Genomic DNA, 15,020 nt, shown 5'->3' with positions numbered 1-15,020 from the left:
AAAAACCATACAATGATAAGTCAAAGAAGCAAGACACAGAATATATTTAGAGTGAGTCTAATTGTAGAAAGTAAAACAAAACAAAACAAAACAAAAAACCCCACAAAAAAACCCCAGGCAATCTAAACAATATTGTTTAGGGATATACACAGAGGGAGGAAACCATTAAAAAAAAAAGGTGGGGAGGCAAGGATTGTCATTAAATGGAGGATGGTGGTTCCTCTGGGAAGAATGTGTCACCGTTGGGCACATGGGCTTCTAAGGTACTTGGAATATTCATTGACCTGGGGGCAGAACAATTTATTGTTCTTTATACTGCATTTATGCATGTTACGTACTCTTCTGTATATATCATACATTTTACACAAGAAAAAAAAGGGGTGGTATGTGCTCGACTCTGCCCCTTTTCTCCATGCAATCCCTATTCTTGTCCTCGGCTGCCGGAGGAGGGGCCAGGGTCCCTCATCCAGTTCTCCTCGTTTCTGAGTGGGTCAAAGGAATATGGGGGTGAGGGCCTCCCCTCTGCAGCTGGGCCCTGGCTACTCCAGGGTGAGAAGGCCTGGGGAAAGCCGGGCCAGGCGAGGCCGGCTGGCTCGGCTCTTTCTGCCAACTCTGGGGATTAGCCCAGGGCTCTGGCCCACCTGTTGTTTCACTCATTCAACATGCACAGAGCACGGAGCACTTACTGTGAGCACTGGGTGCTGTTGGGAGGGTTCTGATAAGTGAGAAGTGGTCTTTGACCTCAAAGATCTTACAGTGTACTCAGAGGGAATCATATACACGAATAATACGGTACCAGAAAAATGTGAGCTAAGCGTTACAGGACTACTTATCTACTCTCTCAATAAACATTTGTTGAGCACCTATTATGTACCAGGAACCGTGCTGGATGGTGAACATATAAGGGCAGTTGAATCACAATCCTGGCCCTTAAGTTCTTAGCCTAATTCGGAGGAAACACCCATCCAAGATAAATACAACAGTGGGGCAAGCCCACTGAGGCAGATAGGCCCAGGGAGAAGCAGGAAGACCACCTCCTCTCACCCCTGCCTGCTTAGGCTAGGTGAGATGGAGTGGGGAAGGTTAGAGTAGGGAGGTCTTCCTAAACATTCAGACCCTGAACTGAGACTTAGGGATGAGGAAAACAAGGACAAGGCGAAGGGCTGGAAGGACATCTTTTGCAGAGGGACCAGCTGGGCAAAAGCACAGGGGTAAGGAACAGCACCTGAGGACTCTTTGCTACCAAAACACAAGTACTCAGCAGGGGTGGGGAGAGAAGCAGCTGGAGGGGACAGCCGAGGGGGATCAGAGTCATATTTGCCTTGTAAAAACCTTAGATTTTATAGGTGCTGAGATCCACTGAAAGATTTAAGGGGAGCTGGATAGTTCAGTCTGGCTCAGAATAGAGGAAGTGTTGAGGGACACGGATTGGAGGAAGGCGGACAGGTTGTCAGGTTGTTGTGGATCCAAAAAATACTTAGATAGGCTAGTTCTGTCTGAGAGTAGATGGGTGGTGGCTATGGGAGACACCAGCTCCCTGCCCAGCCACCAGGTGGAGCAGGGTGAAAAGAGGGCTCCAAGCCAGAACTAGTGGGGCTCTGGGCTCTGGGTACCAAGGAGCACTAAGTGTGGGCAGAGGACGGTGAGCAATGAGAACGGGATCCTGCACAATTGGATCCCAGGGTTCGCAAAGGCTGGCTTGTGGACAGGACTGGACTGACGAAGCAAGGGCATGTAATGAGCTGCTTATAAATGAAATGTATGCACCCTGAAAAACTATCCTTAGAAGCGTTTGCAATTCAGTCAATAAAGAAGCACACCACTTAGGCATCAAGTGCATTACCAAAAGAAATCTCTTGAAGATTCAAGAGTGGTTTAATCCTGGGGAGGAGGGGTGGAGGACGGGTTATTTTTTTAAAAAAGTAAACATGTTAAACTATCATCTTTTAAAACTCATGAACATAAAACATATATGTAATTTTAAAAAAGAAAAGCACTGGCTTTTGTTCTGAGTTTACATCCCTTCCACTTTAATTGTTAAAGTGTCTTTTTTTTGGGGGGGGGGTATGAAACGATACAAGATAGAGGATAGCCAGCTTCTTCCCCGCTCCCCTCACGTCCTCATTTGGCAAAACAAAACAAACGAAAAAAGACCGTGAGCCCTGGGCATCCTGACATCCGAGACTGGGAGCCGCGGGTGCAGAGCACGGGGCCTAAGGCCGGAGAGCGGCGACTCTGCTCGCCTGCAAGCCCGCGGGCGGCCGGCAGAGGTCAGGCGAGTTCCACGCAGGCCCCGCGGAACCGCGCCCGAGGCCGGGAGTCCCAGCAGCGCTCCCTCGGCGGAGCGGGGTACGGGGAGGACACCCGGCCTGCCCTAACCTAGGGGTCGCGACTAACGGTCACCGGGACCTCGGTCCCGGCTCTACCGGGCGGGGCGTAAGCTGGGCGCCAAACGCCGAATTAAAAAGAGGGTTCTCCCACCCCACCTCCCACACCGCGCTCACACCCGCTCTGGCTCCACCTCGCGTCTGGGCGTGGCTGGGTGGCTGGCTCCCGGCAGGCCGGCCGAGTTCGGTTCCCCGGGGCCACTCACCTGTCATCGGGAAGGCCGCCCTGCACAACACTGTCTCCCACACTGGGTTGTGGTCAAGACCAAGGAGCTAATACATCAAATCCAGACTTGAGAGTGCCACGTAAGACTTAGGATTCAGGCCTCGGGGGGAAGTGTCCTCTAGGTCCCAGGTCCATTTTTCTAAAAGGTTGCCCGCGCCTCAGAATGGCCCCTGGGAATGTGATGAGGTCCAGGGTTGATCAAGGAACCGGCATTTTACTGGTTGCCAAATTCTGATCAACAGCGTGCCCAGACCACACTTGAGAACCATTCTCAGCTTCTGTTGCCATCCCACAGGACAAACACTAGGCAAACAAGGAATGGGGGCCTGGGCTGGTCGTGTGACCTGCCTAAAATTGGAGTGGGTGGCGTTAGAAGCAGCCCCAGGAAGGACTAGCCCCAGGAAGGACTAGCTGGTGCTGTGGTTACACAATGCTCAGAAATCAAAACCCCCCAAAAGAACCAAAGTGAAGTGCCCCTTGCTCTTCCATTCGCGAATCAGGCTACACTCTATTTTTGGCTTTATTTTAAAATACACCTTTTCTATTTCATATATAGCATTGGGAGAACAGTCACATTCTACTCAAGTTGGTGGCGGGGCTCCGTAGCGCACGTGGACTGGAGGAAACCTTCCATCCTGTCACATTCTGAACAGCTCCAGGCTGCTTGTTCCAGCTACACTTTAAACCCAGCAAGACCACTATTTCGGCCCCATTCATGTCCAACAAAGCAGGGGGCAGGCCAGGGAAGTAAAGAGACAGTGCCACAAGCCCTGGGTTTCCCCCTGAGGATAGAACTGGGCTAACTCCACCTGTCTCAGGCATCAGGCTGGAAAAGCACTTGGCCGCAGGCCAGCACCAAAAGTCCGAAAGGCACCCCTGGGCCGAGAGACAAGAAAACCGGTTCTTTTAGGGAATTTAGATACGGTGGAACAACCCAAACCCATTCCACTCTTGACTGTGCAGGGGGGCTCCAGGCTGGCATTCTCATCTCTGCTGATCTAGATTCTAGCTCCAGTTCTGATCTTGGGAAAACCAAACTGTCTTTATCTTTTAAGATTTTATTTACTTGAGTGTGTGTGAGCAGGTGGAAGAGCAGAGGGGGAGGGAGGCAGAGGGGAAAGAATCTCGAGCAGACTCGTGCTGAGTGTGGAACCTGACGTGGGGCTTGATCCCATGACCCTGAGGTCATGACCTGAGCCAAAACCAAGAGTTGGAAGCTTAACCGATTGAACCACCCAGGCGCCCCTGTCTTAGTCTTTTAAAAACATGGGGATGGTGTCCAGAAATGTATAAGCTTCCTTCTAGCTCTCAGACTCTTATTTCTCTGGACTCCCTCCTTCCTTTAAAACCACTGCGAGATCTGGGGAAGGGAGGCTGAAACCTCTTCTGTCCTCAAGGCAGATGCCATCTCTTTGTCCCGCATCACCGATGAGTAGGCAGGAGGATAGGAGTAGGACCTGGACTAACTACTCCCCAAGGCATGGAGCTCGCGCCAGACAGGAGGCAGTAGCAAGTAGACTGCTTCACCCCCCAAAACACCAGTTTAGAAGCAGATGGGTTTGCTTCCTAATGCTTAATACAAAATGGCAGCAGCCGTGGGGCTGTTGTAACAAAACTAGCCATAGGGCACCCAGAGAAATGTACATAGGCAGCCTTGGCTGGAGTTGAGCTGCCAGCCAGGCCTGCTGCCCAGTCAGCTGAGGGCCGTCATCCGGCCAGGACTAGATGGTGGCAGTGCAGAGCAGGGCTGAAGGGCTCAGAGGTGCTGCTGTGGAGGCTGGCGCCGAGCTGATCCCTCGCAAGCACACTGACCTCTGCGCCCCCCCCCCCCCCCCCCCCCCCCCCCCCGGGGCCCCCGGCCGCGGGGCCCCCCCCCCCCCCCCCCGCCCCCGGCCCCCCCCCCCCCCCCCGCCGTGCAGTCTGGGTGGCCCAGGTCTGAGATGCTCCACCCCAACACCATGGGGTTTCCGCCCTAAAGGACTGAAGCCCTCGGGGGACGGAGGGACTGCTGCCGAGCGGGTGCCTGCTCATAAGCTACTGGAACTGATGCCTCTAGAAATCGGCAGAAACAAAGGCTAGGTTTGGGGGTTTTTTTTCCCCCTAGAAAGAAGAGGCTGCCAGGTTCAAATACATGTAGAGTGGCAATGCATCTGGTGTACTGGGCCCCCTGCCAGAGGCATAGCCCCCCTCCCCTCCAAAAAAAGAGGTGGCTGCCTGCCCGCCCCCAAGTGCTCACCCAGGGAAGTGGAGGGCTTGGACGTTAGAGGGTCACCAAAGCCTTCCCAGCAAGCCCCAGAAAAGCCAGTATGCTTCCTGCTGGGTCCATTTTAAGCCACAGAACACTTTTCAGGGAGGCCCTCCCCCCACCTCAACCCTCATTAATGTCAGGCAGCATCTTCAGACCAGAAAGTGTGACTAGAAATGGCACTCCCTCTCCCCCATGCCTGCCTGTAACTTGCGGCATCCGGGCAGGCTGGCCGGGCTCTGGGGCCCGCAGCACTTGTCAGCCGTGGTAGACACCTCACGTGGAGGCCAAGGGCTGATGCAAGTGCAGCTGAGCAGCAAGAGAGCTGCCGTATCTCTCTGTCCAAAGAAAGGCCTCTAGGTGCTGAGAAAGGGAGTGAAGGGTCTTGGGGTTAGTGGAAGTCGGCGTTGAAGGCTCTGCCGATGATCAGCCGCCTCACCTCACTGGTCCCAGCCCCAATCTCATACAGCTTGGCATCTCGCAGAAAGCGGCCCATGGGAAAGTCGTTGATATAGCCATTGGCACCTGCAGCCAGGGTTCGGGCCGAGAAGAAAAGACAACGGGAGGTGATGGGCAGTGAGGAAAGCAAACGGAGAGCCAAGTATGTAGAAACAGGCCAGGGGAGGAGAGAACTGATTAAAGAGAAGCAGCAAATGGCGGTGAGAGGGGAGGCTGTGGGGAACACCAGCGGGGACGAGGGGCCGGAAGGCCACCCAGAGAGCTGAGGCCACCAGGCAAAGTTGGGGACCACCACTGGCTGACCTGCAGGGGCAGATAGGAAGACACTGCGCAGCAGTCACTGGGTGCCAGGCCCAGGGAGGGCACGTCATTTGCACAGGTCACAAAGCCGGTCGGTGGCAGGGCTAGGCTTCAAACCCAGGCCTTCTGGCCCAGCTCCGGGCTCTGCAGCGCTAGGAAGCACTGCAACGAGGCCGTCCCGCCCCCGAGGCGTCCCTCCCTCCCCACTTCCCAGGATTCACAGGACCAGGCCGTAAGTGTGACGGGGGGCACTGCTGCCGGGACGGGCCCCTCGGGGCCTCTGGCAGTTTTCTCATTTGCTTTAACTTGTCTTCCTAGTGACTGGGGCAGAAGCCTAAAGGTGCCGGCTCAGCGGCAGTGAGCGGAAGCACTGCGGCTGGGAGTGGGGGCCACTCACCGAAGCACTGAATGCCGTCCAGGGCCACCTGTGTGGCGCACTCAGCTGAGTAAAGGATCACCCCCGCGCAGTCCTGTGGGAGGGGGCTCCGGGTCAGCAGGGCCCTGCCAGGGCCACGCAGGGAGGGAGTCCCCACAGCCGGCCCTTACCTTGGCAGTGCAGTGGCCCTGATCGCAGGCCTTGGCGACGTTGTAGACATACTGCCGACAGGCCATGAGGCGGGTGTACATGTCGGCCATTTTCCCCTGCATCAGCTGGGCACAAGGGGGGGGGGTCACAAGTCAACACGCTGGAGCCACGTTCCTCTCAGACACTCCCCCTAGTCACCCAAAGCAGGTCAGCGGTAGCCACCCGAGAGCCAGGCCCGGGGATGCCAGGGCACAGCGAGGAGACTGGACTTGCCTGGGTGACAGAGATGCCCAGAGAGCAGCTGCCGCACTGTGGAGCCTGCAAGCTGAGAGGGCCCTCCCCCGGCCCCAACCCCCACGGATGCCCATGGTGGCTTCACAGCAGGAAGCATGACCAGAAATGCTGCTCCCTTCCCTCGGGCCTGCCTACAACCTGCACGCTTCACCATCCAGCCTTACAATGTCTAGTTCACTCATCTCGAGTAGGAAGTGAGCAGACATGAGAGCCACTTCCTGACAAGTTCCCAAAGCCAGGTGGCATGCCGAAGGAGCCTCCGATTCAAGCCTCCAGACTCATTTTGGTGGCAAAAGATAGGGAATGCCCTACTTGCTCATTTGTTAAAGATAATCTGCACCCAATGAAAACGTACATTTCAGCAAAAGCATTCCACTCACCTGGAAGTGGCCAATCTTCTGGCCAAAGGCTTCCCTTGTGTGTAGGTAGGGAATGGTGTGGTCAAGGACAGCCTGCATGAGCCTGCCAGAAAAGAGAAGGACACTGAGGAGGCGCCTCGCTGTACCCCCATTGCCAGTGGGGGTGGCAGAATGCCAATGTGGGAAGACTTGGGGGGAGACGGCTTGGCAGGACAAGGAGCTGGAGTCTCAGGCAGGAGAGGAGGAGCATGAGGACTCTGATCACCCCTGCTCAGTCACTGCACCGACTGCCCAGGACTTGTGCCTGTCTTCCTGACACCAGATGGAGGGGCAGGACCCCTGTGCAGACAGGCCTTAGAGCCTGGGTGTCCTGTTTCATCCTGAATAATTAAGCAGAATGGCACCTCAGGCCTCTTGTCTGTCATCTGATAATATTTCCTTTCATTGTGAAGAAAGCACATGTGGGAGGAGGAGGTTTGCTCATTTTGTCTCCAAGAAAGAAGGCACATCTTCCAGGAGGCAGTTCCCATTGGCCCCCCCAAGGGGAAGGCTGTGATGTCACGATCTGCTAAGGAGGCCAAAAGCCCAGCTCCCCCGAGCCTCACACTCACCCAAGGGGCCCACCAGCCAGCACCAGCCGCTCCAGGTCCAGCCCACTCATCAGCACGTAGACGCCCTTACTTAGATGGCCCAGGATGTTGGCAGCTGCCGGGAAAAGTGCCAGTCAGGGGGGAGAGGGCTGTCCACAGCCTCCTCACTTTTATAAAAGCTGCTAGGTTTGCTTTTGTGGCTTTCACACAGGCCCTAAAACGTCACCTGACTTCTGACCTTCAACTAGGGTTCCGAGTGAGAGAAAAGGATGGAGCTTACTACTTCCAGTTAGATGCAGAGCTTGCTATGGAGCTCCTGGGTGACTCAGTCAGTTAAGCCTTGGGCTCAGGTTATGATCTCAGGGTCCTGGGATGGAGTCCTGCTTTGGGCTCCCTGCTCAGCGGGGAGTCTGCTTCTCCCTCTCCCTCCCCACTCCCCCACTCATGCGTGCTCTCTCTCAAATAAATAAAATCTTTAAAAAAAAAAAAAGGAAGTAGAGCTTGCTAGAGGGCCTCCCCCCACAACCACCGCCCCACCACACACACACACGAACGCACACACACACCATTCATAAGACAAGACACAAAGGCCCCATCTTTAGACGTTCCCTTTCTCTTCCTCGACTGCTCTGGATGGGGAAAAAAAAGCTAATTTGGTCTAGAAGCCATCCAACCCTCCCTAGTTCTTTTTACCCATGCCCATAAAGGAGACTGAGAATTACTGTCCCCCGGGTTGAGTCTGCTCTCTGCTCCAATATCATCAGCCCCTAACCCTGACAAGAGTGGTATCTGGAACAGTCTTTGTCTAAGAGACAGGTCATTCAGTGCTAGAACCTGCTAAGCACCTCCCCACCCCAGAAGCCAGGGCACTGGATGGCCTTGGGAGGTGTGGGCAGGAAACCCAGGACAGGGTGGACCACTGACCCGCCTAATGATGGCACTTATTTCCTGCTGACGAAGAAGAATCCACACTGATCCCACCTCCCTAGATGCTCCTTGTAACCAAAGCATACTGTTCTGGGTTCCTGGGTCAGGGGGGAGAGGGATGGTCTTTGGCCAAGGCACAGAGCAAACCCGGCTGGTCATCACACCTATGCCCTTGGTCTAATTAGCACGCGACGGGTATGCCGGCTCTCCCACTGTGGGTCACGTTTTTAGTTACACTTCAGGGGCAAACTGAATTCCCTTGTCTTCCCTGAGTCTGGCTTCCTTCAGTGTATCTGAATGGTTTTTTTAGCACCGTTAATGAGTCCCTCACCTGGCTGTTCAGGGGAATGCACAAACAAGGACGTCTGGAGGACAGGAGAGGGTGAGGGCACATCTCAGCCATCTACTCCAGGCACTGGCACACCACCCTGGGCACTGTGTATCAGTCACATAGGAAACAGCACCCTGTAGGGCAGCCACAGGCAGGCACACAGCTCTGGCCAGAAGGACAGCTACCCAGCAGCCCAAAGCCCACACGTATGGGCCCATGGACAAGCGCAATAGAGAGAGGCCCACCATCTAGACACATGGCCTCGGTAAGCTAATAATGGTGAGCTTCTCTTACTCAGAGATGGGCTTTCTCAGCTTATGATAGGGTCAGACAGGGGCTTGCCCATTCTCAGGGACTCACCAGGAACCTTGCAGTCTTCAAAGATTAGCTCACAGGTGTTAGAGCCCCTCATCCCCAGCTTGTCCAGCTTCTTGGAGGTGCTGAAGCCAGGCATCCCCTTTACGGGAAAAAAGGTGGCCCGGATTACAGACTAGTCACCAAGGCGGGGACTAGTAAAAGGCAGACCCTTGGGAAACGCCCACCCTCCCACCCAGTCCCTGAATTTGCATGCTACCCCTAGGACCCCCACTCTGTACGGCCGCCCCCCTCCTAGAAGCTCTAGCCCTAACATCCCACCCTCAGACCTGACTCATCCTTCTGGGGCTCCCAGTTTGGCCACCCTCCTTTCAGTCGGCTCTTCTACTCTGCCCTCACCTCGGGGAGCCTTGGCAGAGCACACATTGATTGTGTCTGCGACGAGCAGAAGAGAGCCATCTCTGGTACTGACTTCAGGAGACAAAAGCCTCCTGGCATGCACTGCCCTCCACTCACCTTTTCCACAATAAAGGCCGTGATGCCCCGAGAGGCTGGCACAGCAGCCGGATCTGTCTTGGCGTAGATAATAAGGATGTCAGCATCAGGGCCATTGGTGATCCAGAACTTGTTCCCATTCAGGATGTAGTGATCACCTAAGGACAAGAAGTTGGCTGCTCAAGCCAAGTTGGCCTGTCCCAACCAGTCAGTTCATGGACCTGCTGCTGGGCAGGAAGCTGCCCTGCTGGGGCAGTTCTGGAAACCTGGCAGAGGCCACCTCCATTGACTGCTCCCTCACCCTGAGAAGGGCTGTCCCTCTGTCCATTTCAGTTCCCATTCCAGAAGCTCCCAAGGCAAGAGGAGCCTCACCTTTCTTTTCTGCTTTTAGCTTCATGGAGACAACATCAGAGCCAGCATTGGGCTCACTCATGGCCAGGGCTCCGATGTACTCACCACTGATCAGCTGCAAGGAAAACCACAAGGGCTGGTTATGACTTCAGTAGTCCTCTATGGGAGCTTACGACATTGCTTCTCTCCTGTTCACATGACACCCCTTCAGACTTCTCTCAGACCAGGTATTGGTAAAGTCCTGGAAGAGAAGCCCACTATCTGTAAGACTAAAAATATCTCCCTTTCCCATTCCCTTTCCCATTCCCTTTGCAAGGGAAGTGAGTCCTAGTCTTGCATTTCTTCAAATGCTCTGCAAATGATGTCCAGTGACCGACTCAGGAGTTCTGGTCCTATTTTTATTTTTGTTTTTTTTTATTATATATATATTTTAAATTTATTTATTGGACAGAGAGAGACACACTGAGAGAGGGAACACAAGCAGGGGGAGTGGGAGAGGGAGAAGCAGGCTTCCTGCAGAGCATGGAGCTGGATGTGGGGCTCGATCCCAGGACCCTGGGATCATGACCTGAGCCGAAGGCAGACACTTAACAACTGAGCCACCCAGGCGCCCCTCTGGTCCTATTTTTAATTCTTTTGACTGAATTATTTTAAAAGCAAGTCCCTGACCCTTCCTATCCGCATCTGGTTGAGGGCAGCATGCTGCAGAAAGCAAGTCTGACTGGCCCTTGCCAACCCAGGAGGGTGCCTCAGGGTCTCTCCCTCCCCATCTCCTCACCTTGGGGAGGTACTTTTCCTTCTGGGCCTCATTTCCATTGCGCACAATTTGGTTGAGGCAGAGGTTGGAGTGAGCACCATAACTGAGCCCCACTGCTCCAGAAGCTCGGGATATCTCTTCCATCACCAGCACCTGTTCCAAGTAGCCCAGGCCGGAGCCACCATACTGAACTGGGAGTGGAGGCGGGGCAGCACAGCGGAAAAGGCAGCCCAGATTACATTGGGACATTCACAGGAATGTTTACCGGCAGCAAAGAAATACCCTTGTAGCTCCTACTCCAAGTTACCCCCTAGGAAGGTCGATAGGCTGATGCCGTGGGCCCTGCTTTACCAGCTCACAGAACTGGCTTTGTCTGCTGCCTCTGGTCAGCTGAGGTGTGGTTCAGAAAACAGGCAATGCAAACACCTGCGTTATCCCGGACAGACCTCTTAAGGAAGACAAGAGAGCCTGAGCACCCAAATGTTCAGAAAGCCACAGAAGTGCACAGGCAGATGAATAAATGAAGGGCGACCTGGAGTTAACCAAGAAACACAAAGAGGAAGGGTCAGAGCACTAAGAATAGACACCAAGCAAAGGAAGGTGAGATTTTCATAGCACGGGTGTTTGGCCCTAACAAAGCATGGCGATCAAATCAACATGTTATTTGATACGATGTTATATGTCAATTATGTCTTTATTTGTTTTTATTATTTATTTATTTATTTATTTTTAAAGATTTTATTTATTTATTTGACAGAGAGATAGACAGAAGAGCACAAGCAGAGGGAGTGGCAGAGGGAGAGGGAGAAGCAGGCTCTGCACTGAGCAGGGAACCCGATGCGGGACTCGATCCCAGGACCCTGAGATCATGACCTGAGCCGAAGGCAGACGCTTAACCATCTGAGCCACCCAGGCGCCCTGTCAATTATGTCTTTAAAAAGTTAAAAAAAAAAAGACTAGTAACGGGGGACAGGAGTGCCACAGATAGTGAATTTCAGAGCTCCTTACCAAAAAAATGTGGCTTTTCCTTGGCAACAGATCCAAAATCAAAGTGGCTGGATCATCTGGTACTACCACCTCCCACCCCCAGCCTTGCTCTTTGGCAAAACCCTGGTGAGACTCTTTGCAGACGGGGGCATCTGGCTGGTGCAGTCGGCAGAACATGCGACTCTTGATCTCGAGGTTAAGAGTTCAAGCCCCACGATGGGTAAAGAGATGATTTAAAAAATAATAATAAAACCTTAAAACAAAATAAGGCTCTACACACGTTTACTCTGCCCAAGAAGTCAGGCTCCTCTTAGGCTCTAGGGAAAGGTTAGCCCAACCCCTGCAACTCTAGGAAGGTAAGCCCACATGTGGGTGACACTGGAAACAGCCACCAGGACAACCAGGTGGAAACCAGAACTTACCAACCAGAACTGGCTTTCTTTGGGGGCTCATAAACCCCCAAGATGCAGTCTGGTTTGGGAGTTACCAATAGCATTCCCCCTACCACTTTACATTAAGATGGTCTACATTTATAAGTCTTTCCATTTTATCATGACTCTGTAATCAGCTTAGATCCCAGGAACTGTCTCCAAGTGGCGAGAGAAGACATAAGAACACTGTGTTCCACCTCTGTTCTAATACATGAATACAAGCTGAATCAATGTGGACTGTCCAGCCTTTGGCAGGTGAGGCCACAGGCTTATTTCTTTACTGGGCGCTGCAAGCCAGACTGGGCCTCTCCTTCAGGGGCCAACATCCAAACCAAAGCCCACCAGCTCTGTGCCTTCTCTCCCTGGAAACGAGTAGTAAGACCCATAGAGGACAATGGGCAGGCCCAGGGTGAGCCTATTAAACACATCATCTGGCCACCTCACGTGGAGGCTCAGGTATCTCTCTCCCCCATACCACCCTCTGCTCTCAGATGAGCTCCAGGGCCAGCCGTGGGCAGAGGACATAGGCAGTCCCCACGGGAACATACCTGTCCTGAGTGGTCCTGCCCAGACGCTAATAGTAGGGCAGAACTTTGGGATTAGGGGAGATGGTAAGACTGAAGTGCAAGACAGCTGCATGATAATGGAGTTTTCTAAACTCCCCAAATCACCTGGGGGAGCTTATTAAACATGCAGAGTTCAAGAGTCTAAGTGATTCTCACCCAGTGAACCACACTGGCCTCATCCCTTTGCCTTCTGGATGTTACTGCTTAGTGTACTCTTCTCTGGGCTGATAGTCAGTGGGTGCCTTCTTGGGTCCAAGAGGAAGTCTTGGGTTTCTTTGAGCACGATCTTTCCCCTCCTTTCCTGTTTCTTTTGGAAACAGTGTTAAAGGGCATGCAAGAAAAGTTCGCATTAGGGAAGGAAACTATACTCACCAGGGGCGGTGATACCTAAGACCCCCAGGTTTCCCAGCTGCTTCCAAAACTCCTGCCAACAGAAAGCAGTGAGTGCAGTGAACTGTGAGAAGGCGGCCAGTCACAGGTGTCTGGCACATCTGGCACAAGACCCAAATGCTTCACACAAAGAGGCTGCACTGTTAGGGAGGTTTTATTTACCAGGCAGCAGTACAATTCCCAACCCAGTCTAGCCCAGCCCCCAAACTGCCCCCTTGCCGCTCGCCCCCCCCACCCCCCCCATGGGCATCATGACTCACTCGAAGGTTCTTGAACTCATTGATATGATCAATCTCCTGGGCCTGGGGGGCTAGGTGCTCCTGAAGAAACTTAGCCATGGTCTGACGAAGCTAGAGGGAGAGAGGTGGACAGATGCCGCTGCAACAGTCCCTTACTGCCACTAAGAACAGCATCTCCACTACCGAGGACACCCCACCAAACGGCATTAGATTGAAACTTAGAGGCTGTACCAGTTTATATACTTCCTCGGAGATGATCTTCCTCTCTTTTAAGGTCCTCAGCCTAGACAGCTTGAGTATTTTTAAAATGTCACTCCTGTACATAAAGTCATTCCATGGCTTTTCATTGTTCTTAGAAGATCAGCGCCTTACTCAGGCCTATAAGGCCCTGCGTGAGCTGACTCCTACTGACTCTTCCAGCCTTCTCCAGTACCTTTCTCACTCCCACTCATTGTGCTCCAGCCATACCCTCTTCAGTTTCTGGCACATGCCAGGCTTTCTGATCTGAGACTGTGGTTACAAAGGATTACGCAAAGGGGGCGCCTGGGTGGCTCAGATGGTTAGGCGTCTGCCTTCGGCTCAGGTCATGATCCCGGGGTCCTGGGATCGAGTCCCGCATCGGGCTCTCTGCTCCTTGGGAGCCTGCTTCTCCCTCTGCCTCTCTCTCTGTCTCTCATGAATAAATAAATTTAAAAAATCTTTAAAAAAAAAAAAAACCAAAGGATTACGCAAAGGATTAGAAACTCTTGGTGGACAAGTTTGAGAGCTAGGATTGAACCCTTTCTGTAGGAGGTGATTCAAAGCTCTGTCTACTGACTGCAAACCCAAATGGGTTTTGGACTTCCTGGAGGCTGGGGCATTTGCTTAACAGCCAGGAGAATCAGGTTCCTGGGGAACTCTGTGCCAGCATCCAAGTGAACGGTCTCCTTCCAGAAAGGCTCTGGTTCAGCTTCACCTGTAATGCCCTTTCATGTTACCGTTCAACTTTGTACTTGGACGCAATGGGCTGAAGAATTTATAGCAGGTTACACGGTGCATTTCAATGCCCCCGAGGTGTGTATTTGAAAGACTCCCTGGTGATGATGATTAAGCAGGCTTGAGAACCATAGTCTTTTTTTTTTTTTTTTAAAGATTTATTTATTTATTTATTTATGAGAGAGAGAGAGGCAGAGGGAGAAGCAGGCTCCCCGCTGAGCAGGGAGCCCGATGCGGGACTCGATCCCAGGACCCTGGGATCACGACCTGAGCCGAAGGCAGACGCTTAACCATCTGAGCCACCCAGGCGCCCCTTGAGAACCATAGTCTTAAGACAGTGTTCAGGTGTAAGCGGACCTCAGACAGACCGAGGGTCTTTTTGCCACATGCCGGTGGCCCTGCCAATCCTCCACCAAAACACCATCAGCCTCCCAGGAGCCTTCCTGTCTCCGACGCCTTATCTAACTCGGCAGCTAGGCTTTGCTGTTTCCACAGAGGGGAGGCTGAGGCTCGCGCCCGCCCCCCGCGCTCCCACTGCCGCCGCTCGGTGGGCGCCGGGCAGAGGAGCGTCTGGGCGACCTCCGAGCGGGGCGACGCGGCCTGGCCAGCAGGCCTTGGGACCCGGAAGGGGATGAGGCTCCCTACCTGCTTCTGCTCCTCGCTTAGCCCATTGATCGCATCGTCCACGGGCAAGAGGGAGTGGGCCCGCTGGGACACGAGGCTGGAGAGCCGCGCCCGCGGCGCCCGCAGCCTCCAACTCGCCGCGCGCCGTCCCAGAAGCCAAGCCGAGGTCGCCATCTCTGCCTAGCATGGGGAGCGGGAGCCGGAGGGGCAGCTGCAGCGCCAGCTCCAGCGCCAGCTCCAGCGGCG

At 53.6% G+C, this 15,020-nt stretch overlaps 1 protein-coding gene across 1 annotated transcript; it reads right to left on the bottom strand.

The window, feature by feature from the left end:
• Positions 1-4,923: 4,923 nt before the first annotated feature.
• IVD (isovaleryl-CoA dehydrogenase) lies at positions 4,924-15,020 on the bottom strand. The gene is made up of 12 exons (XM_034993615.1): positions 14,796-15,020; positions 13,197-13,286; positions 12,919-12,970; positions 10,584-10,753; positions 9,827-9,920; positions 9,476-9,612; positions 9,005-9,101; positions 7,408-7,501; positions 6,818-6,899; positions 6,164-6,268; positions 6,015-6,087; positions 4,924-5,383 (listed from the first exon to the last, which is right to left on the bottom strand). Exons 1-12 carry the CDS (start codon positions 14,946-14,948, stop codon positions 5,250-5,252), a joined length of 1,281 nt encoding a protein of 426 aa, XP_034849506.1. The 5' UTR covers positions 14,949-15,020; the 3' UTR covers positions 4,924-5,249.

Source organism: Mirounga leonina, unplaced genomic scaffold (assembly GCF_011800145.1).
Source record: "Mirounga leonina isolate KUSES-001 unplaced genomic scaffold, KU_Mleo_1.0 Mir_91, whole genome shotgun sequence".
Lineage (NCBI taxonomy): Eukaryota > Metazoa > Chordata > Mammalia > Carnivora > Phocidae > Mirounga > Mirounga leonina.
This window is presented reverse-complemented; position numbering and strand designations above follow the sequence as displayed.

What these genes read in the sequence shown, in the direction of transcription:
- IVD (XM_034993615.1), bottom strand. Translation starts at nt 14,948, where the DNA reads ATGGCGACCTCGGCTTGGCTTCTGGGACGGCGCGCGGCGAGTTGGAGG. An exon ending in CGGCCTTTATTGTGGAAAAG is followed by an intron (nt 9,102 to 9,475) that starts GTGAGTGGAGGG and finishes TTTCCCGTAAAG; the next exon opens with GGGATGCCTGGCTTCAGCAC. An exon ending in GGACGGCATTCAGTGCTTCG is followed by an intron (nt 5,384 to 6,014) that starts GTGAGTGGCCCC and finishes CCCTGGCTGCAG; the next exon opens with GTGCCAATGGCTATATCAAC.